The 18,482-nt window shown below is 41.6% G+C and overlaps 1 protein-coding gene and 1 long non-coding RNA gene across 5 annotated transcripts in view; one reads left to right on the forward strand and one right to left on the reverse strand.

The window, feature by feature from the left end:
* Positions 1–18,482, forward strand: part of syt2a (synaptotagmin IIa) — a 104,600-nt gene that overhangs the window by 76,064 nt on the left and 10,054 nt on the right. For 2 of the 4 annotated variants that reach the window (XM_077204760.1, XM_077204759.1), the window contains exons 3-7: positions 393–553; positions 8,401–8,532; positions 14,347–14,514; positions 14,635–14,802; positions 16,827–16,944. In XM_077204760.1, the coding sequence (XP_077060875.1) occupies positions 393–553; positions 8,401–8,532; positions 14,347–14,514; positions 14,635–14,802; positions 16,827–16,944 (747 nt within the window). The remainder of the gene's footprint in view (positions 1–392; positions 554–8,400; positions 8,533–14,346; positions 14,515–14,634; positions 14,803–16,826; positions 16,945–18,482) is intronic. The other 2 variants (XM_077204763.1, XM_077204762.1) reach the window with 1 other exon arrangement.
* On the reverse strand, positions 3,857–4,622 carry LOC143712748 (uncharacterized). Its single transcript, XR_013195063.1, has 3 exons — positions 4,232–4,622; positions 3,970–4,072; positions 3,857–3,918 (listed from the first exon to the last, which is right to left on the reverse strand). It is a non-coding gene; the product is annotated as an uncharacterized LOC143712748 (long non-coding RNA).

Raw genomic sequence — 18,482 nt, forward strand, 5'->3', positions numbered from 1 at the left:
AATGTTTAGTTGACTATTAAGGGGCAGCCACTAGAAACCCAGATCCAGAGCAATCTGGCGACTGTATAGATGTTCAGAACACTGAAACAACACCAGAGCAACCACTCATAATACCCTAGCAATGCCCTAGCAACCATCTAACAATGCCCAAGTGATCGCCTAGCAATTCTGTAGAAAACTTCAAGAGTAAACATAAGTAGTAGCAACTGCTTAGCTTCAGTGGGCAACCAGCCCCGGGCTACAGGGTGATTTGCTGCTGGCAAGTTAAGTAATGGTCCTGTTCTGTATTGATCAAGGGCTAATGGCGAAGACAATCTTGGCTCTTTTATGGCTCTGATAAATCTTGATTTGTATTTACAGCCTCTTGTTCTCTGTCTTTCTCTCACTCTTAGTGCCTCCCTGGGCCATCATCGCCATCGCGATTGTAGCTGTGGTCCTCATCCTCACCTGCTGTTTCTGCATCGTTAAAAAGACCTGCCTTAAGAAGAAAAAAAACAAGAAGGGAAAAAAAGGGAAGGGAGAGATGGGAATGAAGAACATGAAGGGAGGAGAGGTACGACCACCTGACACCAAAGCTCTTCAGCCTTAAAGGGATAGTTCACCCCAAAATGATAAACTATCATCAAAGAGTACTCCCTCATCCTGATTAAGCCCTGTATTTTTTCTCATGACATAAAATGAGATGTCACACAAAATGTCCAAGTTCTTTAAGAGACAATAAAAGTAGAGAGTCATTCATAATGCCACCAAAATGATATAGAAAAGTGTTATTTTGAGATCACTGAGATACTGTTATTATTTTATTAAAATTTTGAACTAGGTTTTATTTTTATATTTTAAGTAAATTAAAGTTTTATTAATTTTGTTGTACGTTTATATTTTTATAGTTTTTTATGTTTATATCGTTTTTTAAAGTTTTTTTTTTTTAGATTTAGTTAGCTAAATTGTATGGCCTCACTCGTATGAATTCTTGCAATTTTTGCTTAATCGTACATATTTTATGAGTTATGTGATTTCATATTTCATGTGATTTCCCAATTCATATGAATTACCTAGTCCTGACCCCGCCCCTAAACCTACCCATCACTGGGGTTTAGACATATCTTACGAATTTGTACAAATTAGGTAATTCGAATTCGTATGAATTAGCCACCTCTTAAAATGCAAACAAATTGTTTGCGAGATGGCGTTAAAATATCACCATTCACATTAATTGAATGGTAAAGCGGCTGCTTGCACATTCTGCTAAACATCTCCTTTCATGTTTCACAAATGAGAAGAAAATGTGAGAGTGACATGAGAGTTAGTAAATTATAACTAAAATTTAAATTTTCGGTGAACTATTCCTTTAAAACTCCAGTCACGGCTGTGTTAAAAGAGACAGAAAGATTAACGTTTTTCCACTGCCTAATTTCCGACTGTTGCTAATGAGTATAATAGCGTTCGAGACATATCTAATTCGAATCTTTTCCTTGTTTATGGCTTTTAAAGCTTTTGCTCGTGCAATATATTTAAAAGACTCAGCAATCACAAAACACCAAAGCTTGATTTAAAAATGTCTTTGTTACTACGTCACATATCCTTAATATAGCTTCTGGGTCAAGCAAATGGATGGTTGGTATTCTGGAAAGATTTTTCAGCCATTTAATATTCATGGAATATAAAATATTCAGTGTTGTACGTCATTTGCTGCCTGTAAAGCAGGAAAGCTACATGAAAGATTTCCCGCCACATCAATTCATTTGCCGTGTTCATATAATTTGGTTTCCAGAAGAATGTATGTGCTGTTAATCTCTTGTGCTTTTGTGTTAAAAATGACACATTTTCCAGCAAATGCACAGCAACACTAAATCTCTTTTTTTTAATCTCTGTTTTGGAAGTAAAATAGCTGAAGCTAAAGCGTTTTGCTATATTTGCTGTGTTGTGTCAGATCCCGCTGTGTGCTGTATGTTTGCTATTGTGACAAGCTAATTTTCCTTTTGGAATCATTAAAGTTCTGTCTGTCATATCCTAATATATAATTTTCTTTATAAATAGTCTTGGAGAAAAAAAAAAGTTGTTGTGCTAAAACACCATCATTATTTATGGGAGACCAAGGGCTATTGTAACTTCTTTTTTTTTTAAAGAATACTTAATGCATATCTATCCGCTTGCTTTTTGTAAGTATAAGTATTTTATATACCCATTTATATGTCACAAAGTAACTCTTAAATAGATGTATAATGAGAATGACAAAACTATGAAGTTAAATCAAATAAAAAGTATCTCAAATGATACACTGTCTCAAATAACAGCGCACTTCAAAATAATTTGATTGCTTTAATACCTATTAATATTATTTAATAATTTTCACCTTTATATATTGTTAATTTGTTTAACTGTCGGTAATAGTTAAATGCAATGTATATATGCAATGTATTATTAATGTATTATCCAATAACATAATGTGTCTATTTAAAGTAAAATGTGTCATTTTTGATACATGTCCATTAAGTGTTATTTGATTTCCTCTACTTGATTCTGTATTCTGTGAGTTCAATCTCTTCCTCTCTCTCCATTTCTTCATCTCTCTCTCTATCCTCCCCGCTTTGTGTCTGATATGTGCTCCGTGTATCTTGACTGTCGTGGACCTGACATCTTACGGTAGGTGTGACATGGCTTGCAGCGCCCCTCTCTGACCGCCTGGTGAAAGCTCAAACCAGGGCTGGGGAAATGGGCTATGAAATATGGCTGGGAATGAAATATTTGGCTTCTTCTTGAGTCTTGCAAGCTTCAGGGGTGCTGAGGTTGCTGAAGGACTAGTTTGGGGTTGGTTTGGGGAGGGCTCGCATTCCACCAGTTTGACATGCCACATAAACACTGGTGGTTTGGGGGGTTAAAGCCAAACGGGTAGAAGGAATGGCCCTTTAGAATTGTATGTGCATTTGGTTATGAACTTAAACTTCATCCTAGCTTTTTAAGAGACACCAACACACCAATCCTCACTAACATGCATGTTGAAAGGGTACGGTTGGTGGTTTGTCCTCTAAAAGCTGCTCCACCTATTTAATGTCATGATTTGGTTCCTTAATTTATTGTCTTAATTATTTCTTTATATAAGATAAGTTGTTATTCAACAAACCTGCATATCTGCATAGTTTAAACCTTTCTTAAAACAGTTAGCCTGTAAAAGAAAGCAGGAGAAATGTCCAGATGAGGTGAAGCAGCATTTGAGACAAAGCCCAATGCATGCCCTTCATACAGGCACCAGTGAATGACCATGACTTGACTTGAGAGTAACTTTCCTGGATGACCCATTGTGTGGAAACAATCAAAGAATCTATTACTTTCTTCCTGAAATGTAGAGATAAGCCGTGGGATGAAGTAGGTGGCGTGGGAAACGGCCTTTCACCAGGAGACCTATTGCAATGGTTTAGTTTGTTTCATTACTTTTGTATATATATGTGTGTGTGTCGGTGCGCACGCGCATGTACTTTTATTGCACTTTAGTTTGAAATACCGTTAAAGAACATGTTCTCCTATCCCAGTGCTTAAAGGTACAGTAAGTGATTTCTGAGAAACACTATTGATATTTGAAATCAACCCAAACAATTACAGCCCTCCCTTCATTCTCAGCCCACAAAATGCAGAAACAACACAACCTCGGCATATGGTTTTTTTAGCCCTTCCCTCTTAGGTCACTCCAAAATAGCTTTTCTAATATTATCAGGTGTCCTAAAGCTCTTGCCTGATCATAACTAGTGATATTCCTCTGACCTTGTTTCTTTTGCAATGTCTCTCAGCCATCTCTCTATCTACAGTGTTTCTTCAAATCTCCCTCTTGCTCACCCTCTGTCCTCCCCCATCATGAGTGGACACACACCCAACTGCTGATTGGCTAACTCTCTCCTCCCCCGCCATGAGTGAACACGCCCCCTACTGCTGATTGGCTCACTCTCCTCCCCTGTCATGAGTGAACACACCCCCTACTGCTGATTGGCTCACTCTCTCTCCTCCCCATCATGAGTGAACACGCCCCCTACTGCTGATTGGCTCACTCTCTCTCCTCCCCCATTATGAGTGGACACGCCCCCTACTGCTGATCGGCTCACTCACTCTCCTCCCCCATAATGAGTAACACGCCCCCTACTGCTGATTCGCTCACTCTCTCTCCTCCCACATCATGAGTGAACACCCCCCCTACTGCTGATTTGCTTACTCTCTTCTCCCCCGTCATGAGTCGACTCGCCACCACTGCTGATTGGCTCACTCTCTCTCCTCTCCAATCATAGGTGTACACGCCCTCTACTGCTGATTAGATCTCTCTCTCCTCCCCTATCATGAGGGAATATGCCACCCACTGCTAATTGGCTCAGTCTCTCCTCCCCCTTCATGAGTGACATGCCCCCTACTGATGATTGGCTCACTCTCTCCTCCCCCATCATGACTGTACATGCCCCCTACTGATGATTGGCTCACTCTCTCTCCTCCCCCATCATGATTGGACATGCCCCCTACTGCTGATTGGCCAAAAAGTGTGTTGTGCTGCTTGTTCCTATCCACTTTCAACAGCGTTTCTCAAAAATCGCTTACTGCATCTTTAATGTAAACAAAGTGTTACTGTCACTTTTCATCAATTTAATCTTTCCTTATTGGTCAAACATCTAAATATTCATTATATATGTGCAATTTATGTATTGCTTTCAAAAACAAAATTTTAAGAATCTACAACTACTTTTAAATAGCCCTTACTGAAGATGCTTTTAGGTGCTTTCACCCCATGTCAGAATTGCTGTAATTATGAGATTTTAACTCGTAAAAAGCATTAACTCATAATTACAACTTATAAACTCAGAATTCTTGGAGAGCTCCGACTTGTACCACCTGACTGCTGCAGGTTCATTTTGGCATTGATAGTGACATTTGGCATTTCACATTGCCATAGAAACGTTTAACAGCTCAGAGTAGAATGTCACGGGTTGTCATCCCATAATTACGGTAATTACGACATGGTGTGAACGCAGCATTTGTCCCCATGATGAAGTAGGCGTACAGATGATGTAGGCTAAAAGAGCAATGCTAACTATTCAAACACTGGTCTTGGGCTCAAACTATTTTGAGCCGGGACTGTCTATTTATCCAACTAATGACCTGGAAAACCTGTTTAAAAACAATCATTATCTTTGCACATCACTGAGGTAGTGGTGCCGAAATTACACACTTCACCTTTGATATCTCACTGCCAATAACTTTAATTTATCATGTAAAAACCTTTTTAAAAGGTCTTCATGATTAATAATTTCTCCTAACGCACATACATTTTCTTGGTTGTTGACAAATAAAGTACATCATACATTTTGGGCACATAACAGGCCAGTATTTATTCTTGGAGTAGGGAAGAAGCTGAAATTATGAACTTAAATCATAATGCAATATGGTTAATCATTACATGCTGATTTGATCACAGGGCTGTTGGTGCAAATAATCGTTTATTGTGAGTGATTGATTACTCCTTCACCGTTTCTTATTCCATCTGCCACCTTTACTAAGATGAATGTGCCGTAACTTAGCATGACTGCTTCTGAATGCTCAATGCAAGTTACGTGAGAGAACCACCGCACACTTCATATTAAGAATACTGCATTAGTCTGTTACATCATTAATCATCCTCCAGATTTAATGCCAGCATCGCAATGATTTTATTCACTATGGCTTGAACAATTATGCAATTAATACGGAACATTTTCAGACTGTGCATTTTGTGTCTTGGCATGCATGAATGCATTCTACCATGTCAGTTAAAATATAAGAAATGGTGCTTTTTTATGTATGTGTGTGTTAGAGAGAGTGTCTCGTGTTTTTGAATTTGTGTGGGTATGTATATTTGGGTGAGTTGTCAGGAAGGACGAATCCTCACCCCAAGCATATTTTGTTCTATTTAGAGACATTCTGATTCAACTCTTTTCGTTCGTCTTGTATTCTTGTATTTATTTTATTTTCTTGTTTTTCCCAAAGCTGAACCAGACATCTCCATCTATGTAAGCTAATATTTGCTGTTTCTCTAGCATTGCGTTTGAGGCTTCATAAATTCTTCATCGTGCATAACACATGCTTGATCTCATGAACAGTCACAGTGGGGACCTGGTATAAACCCGCTGGGGGACACTGCTAACCCCAAAAGCAGTGTTAGTCATGTAACAGGGTTATGTAGCACATTAACTCTATCTCTTTCAGAGGACACAAATGCTATAGCAGATTGAGACTTTTGGTTATCAGCATAAAGTCTGGTCTACTTTACTGCTTACAGGGAAGTAATCAACAAACATTCTTCAAGTAACATTTATAGAACATTCTTTCAAAGTTGTCTGGTCTTTAATATTGTTATTAAAACATACATTTATTCATGGCGCGATTTAGTTGGATGTTTGCAAAATTATCAAATGGAATGTTCCCTTAAAAGAAGATAGTTTGAAGAATGTTGCTAATCAAACAGTTCATGGTCCCCATTGACTTCCACAGTATTTTTTCCCCCTCCATATTATGGAAGTCAATGGGGACCATCAACTTTTTGGTTACCCATATTCTTCAAAATGTCTACTTTCGTGTTCACCAGAAGAAAGAATCAGGTTAATTTTGGGGTGAACTATCCCTGTAATGATCGTAAAGTCCAAGAAGAAATTTTACAAAAAAAATTGCGCGTTTTGAAAATTCAGAGAACATTTGAAAATTACGTTTTCATAATGTTAGTTACTAGTATATATTTTTGTTAGCTGCGTATTCTGGACAAGAACCGCATATCTATGTAATTGGAAAATCTTAAAGGGATAGTTCGCCCAAAAATGTTAATTCTGTAATAATGTACTCACCCTCATGTTCCAAAACCATAAGACTTTTGTTCATCTTCGTAACACAAATGAAATCTGAGATTTCTGTCCTTCCATTGAAAGTTCATTCCACCAAAATGATGATGCTTCAAAAAGTTAATATATTTTACATAGTGTACTTGATGTACCCTGGTGTTAAATCTGTTCATCTTCTAAAGTGATTGTGTCTCTTTATAAGATTTAAACAGCTTGATAAATATTGATTACTATTACATTCTCTTTATGAGCATTTTAAATCAAAGTTTTGGTGGAATGATCCTTCAATGGAGAAACCGAAATTTGTGTTCTGAAGATTATCAAACATTTTATTGGTTTGGAACAACATGAGGGTAAATAAATGACAGAATTTTCATATTTTTGGGTGATCTCTTTGCACTGGTGATAGACCAAGATTTAAAAACCTCATTCAAATATTAACACGTTCACAAACGATTATAAAGAAAACACAGGAGAAGTTAAAGTAAATGTGGGCATAGACCTTCAACACCTTTTCTGTCCACTCAAATGTTATAAGTACATACTATTTCCTACAAAGTGAATAATATAGTTATGAACAGAGTAATTTATTCTCTACTCAGTGCCTCAAACCTCACTTGGCAAATCCAGCAACAAATAACAGCGCCCACATTCCAAATTATTGGAAGAATTTTAGTAGCAACGAATGTTTCATAGACTCTCAACGACACTGGCCTTGACTTATCTGCAAAAAGAAAATATTAAACTATTTTCACCAGAAAACATGTCATTATTTCTCTGTCCTGCAATTCATTTGATTTTTCTTCTTTTATGATTACACTACAAAGTTATGTTTAATTAAATCCAATCAAAATTGTGTTAGAGTATATTCTATTGTATAGATAGCTCAGAATAAAGATAGCCTTGTAAAGAAATGTTTCTGTGATATTCAATTACAGCACAGGGCACAAAAGTATTAATTACAACAGAACCATTATATGAAATTAAATCACCAACAGATTAAATGATGATATGAGTTCATTAAGATTCACTTCAGCTTTTTTCCATTGTCATTTTGAGGAGCAGCAGGGAGGAACCGTGAGAAATAATGATGTGTAAAATAACTCTATTTCTGCTCTTGTACTGTGATCTTTAGTATCTGTCTGCCACCACATTTCTTCCAAATTGTCCATCATTTTACATTGTATATGTGTGCTGATATGAGTATTGGCTTTAAAGCGCCAACACTTCCCTTCTGTATCTTCTGAATCTTTTCTTCCTGTGTAAAAAAGGACAGACTGCTTTAGGACTAGAATCCTTCTGTCTATCATTCCCTCTACAAAAGTAATGTAGATTGTTGCAAATGGTGTCATGAAAGGAAAAGTGAAATCAAGTCATGTTGCTATGAAGGTCATCGCTGACACAGTTACATACAGTAACACCCGGGTGGCTTGACACCTGGCAAACTTCAGGTAAACGGAGTATTGGCCCAAAGAACCATGATTGGGGAACTTCATTTACCTTCCATCACCTTTTGTTCTAGTTTCTCCTGTAACGGCCATCTGTGCTTTTGTCTCTCCAGAAACAGGAAGAGGATGATGATGAAGAAGATATAGACGTGGGATTGACTGAAGAGAAAGAGGAGGAACCTAAAGAGAAGGAGAAGCTTGGAAAACTACAGTTCTCCCTAGACTATGACTTCTCAGACAACAAGGTAACTTGGTCACTTTACTTTTTTCAGTATGTTTAAAACAAACCAGCTTTCATATCTAAAGGGAAAGAGAAATGTGTTAAACTTCCTTGTAACCAATCACGTCAACGAGTGGATCTCTGAGCTGGTGTGAGTGAGTGGAGGCGGGGGTAATTAGCATATTCATACAGCCACGTATACTAAATGAGGCAAGGGTGTAGAGTTACATTCAAGCTATTTTAAGGCATGAAGAAATGTTTTTAAGGAAAAATATGTAATTTTGGTGAAAGATGGGTTTTAAGGGATAAAATTATTGAATGCAAGGTGACTTTAACCACCGCTTTTGATAATATGCACATAGAAATTTGACTGATCCTTGACGCAATCGTCGACAGCAACACAAAGTTTTTTTTTAATATGTTGTAGTTCCCTTTCGAGGGAACTCGGACTGCGTCGAATGACACTTTGGGGGAACGCCCCTCAGCGTAGCACCTCTGAAGTATGAATGAAACTAAGCCAATCTCTAATTGGTATTGCGTCATTACGGAATGTGTGACGGCATACAAGCGGAAGCTATAAAGGACGCCGGCACACATGAGATGTCAGCTTTCTGTTCTTCAGCAAGCGCTCTCTGTTGTTGTATGTCTTATTTGGTGCTGTCTGTCAGTTACACAAGCACATATACATATTATCTATCATGATGAGTGCGAGTTTCAGACGTTGTGTGCATCCCTGCCCTTGCTATATTACGGGTGGGGACACACATCGTTTGTGTGTGCATTGTTTGGGAATGCAGCACGCGCAGGCAGCTCTCGATGGGGCTTCTTGAAAGGATTGTGAAGCTTTATCGATCCGTGTGCTGCGTTCCCGCCTGGCCATTTTTAATGAGGATGGCCAGGCTCGCGAGCCCCGTGGTGCGGGACCCGCGTCCGCCGAGGCGGCGCGGTGACGCTCTTCATGGGGCTCGCAGATGGATCTGGGTGACGCTCTTCATGGGGCTCGCAGATGGATCTGACAGGGGATCCTGAGACTGGTTTCAGGAGGCGAAAAAGCAGTCTGCAGCCTTCAGACAATACCTCCCTCGCCGCTCAAAACCAAAGAAGCCTGCCCCCAGTGGGCAGCCGCAGCCAGCCTCCAGCTCCTCCGCCTACAGACAGGTGCAAAAGGAGAGCGTTCCGTCTAGAGCCCCTCCTCAAGGAGCCTGGGGGCATAGTAGACACTCTCAGGCGAAGCCTCAGCAGCAGCAGGGCGACCTGAGGGCCGTCCTGCAGGCTAAAAAAGCTTCATCCAAGAGGTCCTAGCCAGCCTAGGTCCTTTGCGGGCAGCCCCAACCGTGGCGGAGAGATCGAGGTCGCCTCCTCCGCAGAGCCCGCAGGAAATCGATGTCGACTTCCCGGCGCCAAGTGCGCTTTGGGGCCAATCGGTCTCCAGCAAATGGTCTGGACTGCAGTCGACCCAGTGCAGGGTTGGGTATTGGAACAGTAGGTAAACTCCCTGCTGGTATAGGAGGCTATAGAACGTATTCCTCCACCGGACAGGTAGTCCGGGTTTTACAGCCGCTACTTTATAGTTCCCAAAAAGGATGGGGGGTTGCGTCCGATTATAGATCTCAGACACTTGAATCGTTCTCTGATGCGATTCAGGTTCAAGATGCTCACTATTCCCATCATCGTGAGTCAAATTCAATCCGAGGATTGGTTTGTCACGATACATCTAAAGGACGCATACTTCCACATATCCATCCTTCCATCTCACAGGAAGTTCCTGAGGTTCCGGGGGCGAAGCGTACCAATATCGGGTTCTTCCGTTCGGCCTAGCTCTCTCCCCACGCACATTTACCAAATGTATGGATGCAGCTCTAGCACCCCTGAGTCTCCAGGGCATCAGGGTACTCAATTATATCGACGACTGGCTGATTCCGGCCCAGTCACAAGAGCTGACGGTTCGGCATCGAGATGTCATCCTCGCCCACATTCAAAGCCTGGGGTTGAGACCCAACACGAAAAAGAGCGTGTTGACACCAGCCCAGAGAACCACGTTTCTGGCAGTGGTGTGGGACTCTGTCACGATGCGGGCACGATTGTCTCCTGCAAGAATCAAGTCCATTCTGGCCACAGTGTCCAGGATAGAGCTAGGCCAAGCCATTACTGTGTACATTTTCAAAGAGTGTTGGGGCTCATGGCAGCTGCGTCCAACATTATTCCATTTGGCCTGCTGCACATGAGGGCCCTCCAGTGGTGGTTGAAAACCAAGGGGTTCTCCCCGAGGGGGAACCCGTTCCGCATGATCAGGGTTACGCGCAGATGCCTTCGTTCCCTATCTATGTGGAAAAAAGCTTGGTTTCTGTCCCAAGGTCCAGTATTGGGAGCGTCATGTCGCCGGAAAACCGTTTCGACAGACGCCTCCTTCACGGGCTGGGGCGCGGTCATGGACGGCCGCTTTACGACAGGCCTATGGCAGGACTATCATTCCTCCTGGCACATAAACTGCCTGGAGATGTTGGCGATGTTCCGAGCTCTGAGGAGCTTCCTGCCAGACCTCAAAGGTCATCATGTCCTTGTGAGGTCAGACAATATGTCGGTAGTGGCCTATTTAAACCATCAGGGGGGGCTGAGGTCTCGCCCTCTATGCAGACTGGCGCATCAGATCCTCCTGTGGTCCCAGGGGAAACTGTTATCTCTAAGAGCAACCTACATCCCAGGGAGTCAAAATCAGGGAGCAGACATCCTGTCGAGACAGGGGCTGAGGCCCGGGGAATGGAGACTCCACACCGAGGTGGTGTCCGTCGGGACGGGATCAGTCTACTGCTGGTAGCCCCGTTGTGGCCGGCCCGAGTATGGTTCTCAGACATTGTATCGCTCATAGACGGCCCTCCGCGGGAGATTCCCCCCGGGAGGGACCTGCTGACACAGGCAGAGGGCTCAATATTTCACCCTCGGCCCGAGCTATGGAAGCTGTGGGTCTGGCCCCTGAGGGGGCACAGTACCTAGAGGCTGGCCTATCAGCTGGAGTAGTGGAGACCATACTCAGCTCTAGAGCTCCCTCCACGAGGAAACTGTACGGCTTAAAGTGGAATCTCTTTACCAATTGGTGTAGAGATCGTGAGGTGGATCCAGTTAACTGCCCAGTGGCTTCAGTTCTGGAGTTCCTCCAAGATCGCTTTTCAGCTGGTCTTACCCCGTCCACACTCAAGGTGTACGTGGCTGCCATTGCGGCTTTCCACGCTCCTCTGGGTGATGGGCCTCTGGGGAGACAGCAGTTGGTCGTACGTTTCCTCCGTGGGGCTTGGAGGATGAGACCTGTGGCTTGTACCAGGGTTCCCTCAAGGGACCTGGCAGTGGTTCTCCAAGGGCTGGCCGAGGCCCCCTTCGAACCACTGGAGTCGGCTGAGGCCAGGAACCTTTCCCTTAAGGTGTTTTTTCTGTTGGCCATTACTTCTCTGAGGAGGGTAGGAGATCTCCAGGCGCTCTCTATATCTAACGGGTGCCTGGAGTTTGCTCCAGTCGACATTAAAGCCATCCTACATCCTAGGCCGGGCTATTTGCCTAAGGTGCCATCTAATGCGGCACGGCCTACGGTTCTGCAGGCTTTTCATCCTCCACCTCACGTGACGGTGGATGAGGAGAGACATCATCTACTCTGCCCTGTCAGAGCTCTAAAAATATACATTCAGAGGTCCTCTTCATGGCGGAAGTCAGACCAGTTGCTGGTGTGTTTTGGGTCGCCCAAGAAGGGTCTTCAACCCTCCAAACAGACCATCAGCAACTGGATTGTCCATGCTATTTCCTTGGCCTACCAGGTGCGCAATCTGTCTTCACCTTTGGCCGTGAGGGCTCATTCAACCAGAGGCATTGCGTCCTCTAGAGCCCTCCTCTCGGGGGCCCCAATCCAAGAGGTCTGTGATGCAGCAGGATGGGCCACCCCCCACACCTTTATTAGGTTTTACAGTCTGGACATCCCGTCTACGCCTGGCACTCTCGTGCTCTCGTCCTAAGTGTGCCTGTGAGCGGCTTCACACTAGGACAGGCAGGGCGCATTGTGGCATAGTGGGTACTCGTTCCCCCAAAGTGTCATTCGACGCAGTCCGAGTTCCCTCGAAAGGGAACGTCCTCGGGTTACGACTGTAACCCTTGTTCCCTGAGAAAGGGAATGAGGACTGCGTCCCTTCGCCACGCCTTCCCCTGCCTGGGAGCGCTTGCTTCATCACAGAAGCTGACATCTCATGTGTGCCGGCGTCCTTTATAGCTTGCGCTTGTATGCCGTCACACATTACGTAATGACGCAACACCAATCAGAGATTGGCATAGTTTCATTCATACTTCAGAGGCGCTATGCTGAGGGGCGTTCCCCCAAAGTGTCATTCGACGCAGTCCTCGTTCCCTTTCTCAGGGAACAAGGGTTACAGTCGTAACCCGAGGACGTTTTATGTAGTAAATGAGAATCGATAAAAAAATGATTGGCTATATTTTGAGACAAAGGGCTTGCTAATGATTTTTCGGTCTTGTTCAAGGTAATAACAGCAACAGTTTTTCAATAACGGAAGAATTTTTAAAAGTATGGTATTTGGGGTAAAAGTAAGGCACAATGATGAACATGATAAACAGCTGGCTGACTTTTCCATTAGTTGACATGACAGTTAGATTAAGATGACAAATATCATATATCAAATTTGGGTGTCCACCTCAGAGATAATCACCATATTTCTAATGAAACCATCCTATTAAAAAAAATTTATATTAACCATATAATATAATAAAATATCATATGTATATGTTACAACTGTAAAGCTTTATAAGATTATTATGGGATCTCCTATAATGCTTTCAGAATCTTTAATTTTGTTTCTATATTTTTTTAAATAAACATATTTTAATGACAAAAATTAATTAATTTATTTGTCAAAATAAACATAAAATAGTATAAACTTTGCTAAAAGGATTGTTTTGAACAAGTATTAACTTAGCATCACAAGCGTTTGTAGGAACTCAAAGGCAAAGGCAGATGAATAAAGTTCCAAATGACTCGGTCTAGATTTATGTTAACACCCTGTATACACCAATTTTTTACATCATTGAGATACCATTATAGTTTTTAGTAATATTTTTAATTTGTTTGTGAATTTAGGGTGAAGTTTTTGTGATTTTGTGTGTATTTAAAAAAAAAAAAAATGTACATGAAATAATTTTTATTTCAGTTTTAGTTATTTTAGTAAATCAATATAAACAAAACTAAATCCTATAGGGGAAAATCGGCTTGAAGAATGGATGGATGGATGGATGGATGGATGGATAGATGGATGGATGGGCGAACGTTATAAATTAAGCCTTGGCAGCTAGTGGATATAAAATACTATTACTTCACTTTTATTTATTTTGTTTCTATTTTATTTTATTTCAGTTACTTTTATTTCAGGAAAAGGATATACTTTCTGGTTTTAGTGTTACTCAGCTATGCGGTCACTTTTACCTTTGTTTGGTTAATTTCAATGGGCAAAATTCAGTTATTTCGAATAGGAATAAACTCAATCTAGAATTTTACAGATATACCAGCGTTTTCAAGTTGGTCACACTGATTCGCCATGTTGTCCAATTGAAATCTGCTTGGTTTGAGAGGTGCAACAGACAATTGACCTCTTTTGTCTGCAAAATTTGCCTGCTATTGGGAGCACACCTTTAGATGATCTAAGATAAGGAAAGGGGAAAATCCTTTTGATTTCATCTAGTTTTGAAAAAGTTTCAACTTAGGGACTCTCTGAAGTCAAATACAATGTAATAACATATTTTCCTTACACCTTGAATACGTGTGTATTTTAAAGATCGACACTCTTTTACAATGTAGCTGACAGTGGGGATCCTGCAAGCTGCAGATCTTCTCTCCATGGACAGTGGCGGCACCTCTGACCCGTACGTCAGAGTTTTCATTCTCCCAGACAAGAAGAAGAAGTATGACACCAAGGTGCACAAGAAAACCCTTAACCCTGTCTTCAATGAGACTTTCAACTTTAAGGTAGAGTATCTATTTCAGTACAGTTCCAGTTAACGTCATCATCAAATGTGTGCAGAGCAGGGTTTTGACACCCCGATCACTACTCTGTCCCGGCACTCATGAGCTATTGTTAATTTCTAGATTGCGTTCACTGAAATGGGAGGAAAGACTCTGGTCATGTCTGTGTACGACTTTGACCGTTTCTCGAAGCACGATGTGATCGGTGAGGTGAAGATTCCCATGAACACCCTGGACCTGGCACAACCCATCGAGCAATGGAGAGACCTGGACAGCGCAGAGAAAGAAGAGGTAAACCTGTCCTTCATCTGTCATTCTGATTGTTAACGAGCAGCTGTCGCCATCTAATAATAGACGCCCATTATGTTTCAAATGCTTTCATGTAATAATTTCTACCTTAACACGTGTTACAAATGTGATGTTCCCTTTAGCAAATAATTGAAGGACTATCTAAAAACTGAAGAGACACTATTCACTGAAAATGAAATCTGTTTTTTAAAAATGATCATTATGACTTCATTTACACCCTCATGTTGTTCCAAACCCGTTTCTTTCTTTTTTAGACCACAGATGGAGATTGAATGTTCATGCTGCTCTTTTAAAAACATTTTAAAGTTAACAGTGAAGAAAAATACCATAGGGGTGCATAGTCCATAGCTTTCTGAGGATAAGACAGAAATTATGTTGTTGTTCACTGGAAATGTTCCTAATCAGATCTAGTTTGTAAGATTTAAATATGCAAATAAAAATATACAAACTGATGAGCCAAAACATAACCATCTGCTTAATATGCTGTTGGTCCTCCGCGTGCTGCCAAAACAGCACTGACCCGCCGAGACATGGACTCTATGAGACCCCTGAAGGTGTGCTGTGGTCTCTGGTAACCAAGACATTAACAGCAGATCCTTTAAGTCTTGTAGGTTGCGAGGTGGAGCTGCTGTGGATTGAATGTCTTGATCCAGCACATCCCACACATACTCAATTGGATTAAGAACTGGGGAATTTGGTGGCCAGAGCAACACCTTGAACTCTTCATCATGTTACTCAAGCCATTCCTGAAAAATGTGTGCAGTGTGTCAGGGTGCATTATCCTGCTGAAAGAGGCAAGTTCCACCAGGGAACGCTAGTGTCATGAAGGGGCTTACTTGGTTTAGGTAGGTGGCACGTGTAAATTGATGTCCACATGAATGACTGGACCAAGGGTTTCCCAGCAGAAAGTTGCCCAGAGCATCACACTCGCTCCCATCCTGGTGCCATCACTTCCACAGTAAACGGTGCACACGTACACGGCCGTCCACATGATGTAAAAGAAAACGGGACTGGTCAGACCAGGCGACCTTCTTCCACTGCTCTGAGGTCCAGTTCAGACACTCACGTGCCCATTGTAGGCTTTTCAGCGCTGGACAGGGTTCATGATTGGCACTCTGTTTGGTCTGCGGATAAGCAGCCTCATACACAGCAGAGTGAGATTCACTCTGTGTTGTGACCAACACTATCTCATGACCAATTCGTACGTATTTTACCAGGTGGCTATTTCATACAAATTCGTATAACCTCACTCGTACGGATTCATACAATTTGTCTAATAATGGGTAGATTTAGGGGTGGGTTAAGGGGTAGGTCCTTCATACGAATTGATACGAATTGGGCAACTCGGAAAATACGTACAATTTAACAAAAATCATACAAATTCGTACGAATTACTCACCTCGTAAAATATGTATGAATTGCCATGAGTTCGGGTTGGTTGTGACACATTCCTTCTATAACATCATTAAAATTTTGTGTGACTTGTGCCACAGTAGAGCTTCTGTTGGCTCGGACCAGACGGTATAGCCTTTGTAGCCCTTGTGCGTGATGAGCCTTGGGTTCCCAACACCGCCGGTTTGTAGTTTGTCCCTCCTCGGACACTTGGTAAATTCTCACCACTGCTGGCCTGGAGAAACACCACAAGTCTTGCCATTTCAGAGACACTCTGACACAGTCGCGTTGCCATAACTGTTCGGCCCTTGTCACTCAGATCTTTAATCCTGCCCATTTCTCCGGCATCCAACACCTTTATTACGATAACTGATTGTTTGCTTACCATCTACTCAGACCTTAATATGTGGCCTTGTTATGAGATGATCAATTGTATTTATATTATATTTAAATTATATAGGCCTATATAATTTGCATATTTAAATCTTACAAAATTCATATATTTGAATTGATTATTTCATGATCGGACACCCAACATTTGGCATCATTCATATCAGACGGAATTCTTCAGACTGTCCCTTTAAGACCAACTATTTTATTTTTCCCCAACACAGCCTGAAAAGCTTGGAGATATCTGCATCTCTCTGCGCTATGTACCTACAGCTGGAAAACTCACCATCTGTATCCTAGAGGCGAAGAACCTGAAAAAGATGGATGTTGGGGGACTCTCAGGTACACACACACATAATGCACTGCTTTTCTCTTTTCTCTCTCCTCCAGAGAGTGGGTGGAGATAAACGCATGCAGAAGACTGGATGTTCCTGCATATGCAATATATATGTATATGTAAAACAATAAAATAATGTTTTCTCTTTTCGGTTTACGCTTAGATCATATAGGTGCATATTTTATTGAGTCTTTGTCTGAGCTTAAATGAATTAATTAATTGGTCATGTTTCTGTCAGACATGCACAGCAGGCTTCAGTGCCGCAGCAGTGCACTCGTGTCACGCCTGTGCTTTAGTGTCAGCGGTAGCCATGCAGAAAAAATAGCGCTCACGTGCTGACTCTGCAGTCCTGCGCCAGCAGCGCCACGCTTCCCCTCCAGTCAGTGTTCACCACTGCCCTCTGCTGGTGGCTATGAGAACTGCACTGCTCAAAACATTGCAAGGACCAGGATTAAAGGCCGTTGTTAACCATCGAATATTGAGTGAAATCGGAAGTGATTACAGAAAAGACCTAGGATGCATCTCAATCAGCTCCCTAGCTCCCTATTGTGTACATGAATTCGGGCACTGGTAAGGACAGTAAAGACCCTGGCTCACTACACATTGGGTCACTGATGGGAGTGTTTAAGGGGAAAAAAATTAAGGAACAAAAAATCTAAGGGACAACAATATGGCAATGTGTTCTCTGAGTATAGTGTCTAGGCAGCATATGAAGAGTTGTATTTCAAGCAACATATCAAAGTAAAAGTACAAACTGATTTAACTTTCTTTTTAATAAATTGTACATATTAAGGCTTGAATACCTCTGCTTCAACCACTTGAATGTGGAAATAACTTTTACCTTCTGTTCAGACCCATTGTATATCTATATACCTCTATGACACTGCTGTTTCTCCTAAATAGAGCTTAAACACTCTAAAAATGTATGTCAAAGTACTGAAATAAAATACAAGCAATCTCCATCAAATCTTGTTGTAAAAACAGCACAACAGTACATTACAACAGTACATGCTCAACAATAGGAGCATATGATTCTCTTTTCTTAAGAACCTCCCTCTGATTCTTCAAATCCTTGAATTGGACAATATATTTGAATTGAGCAAACTATGAACAAAGGTTAGTTTTCTTTCTTTTGAAGACAAAAGATTGCCCAAATTCATCAGCATTGCAAATACTGAGAAGAATTAGGACCAAAACATTAATTAATGTGGCCACGTTGAACAACTTTCTTTGCAATTTCTTCTTCCAAATCCTCCTTATCCTTCTGCTTATCTTTCAAGCATCTCCGCAGTGTATTTGATTGGGTAATGAGCTGCACCATCTGACTTTCGGGCTTCCTTTCTGCCTCTTCAGCACAGAGGTCAGCATCCTTCAGTTCCTGAATGTCTTCCTCTGCTGCCTTCCTCGTTTGACATTGTTGTTCATTGGATTTTCTCTTTCTCTCCTCATCCACATGGAGACTGTATCTTGATCTTGCAGCATTTAGCTGCATACAGTAACTCTTTTGATAAAGGCACATTCAAAATTCTCCCTGATACCCTGA

Source organism: Siphateles boraxobius, unplaced genomic scaffold, assembly GCF_051911475.1.
Source record: "Siphateles boraxobius isolate OS27281-9 unplaced genomic scaffold, OSU_SipBor_1 50, whole genome shotgun sequence".
Taxonomy (NCBI): domain Eukaryota; kingdom Metazoa; phylum Chordata; class Actinopteri; order Cypriniformes; family Leuciscidae; genus Siphateles; species Siphateles boraxobius.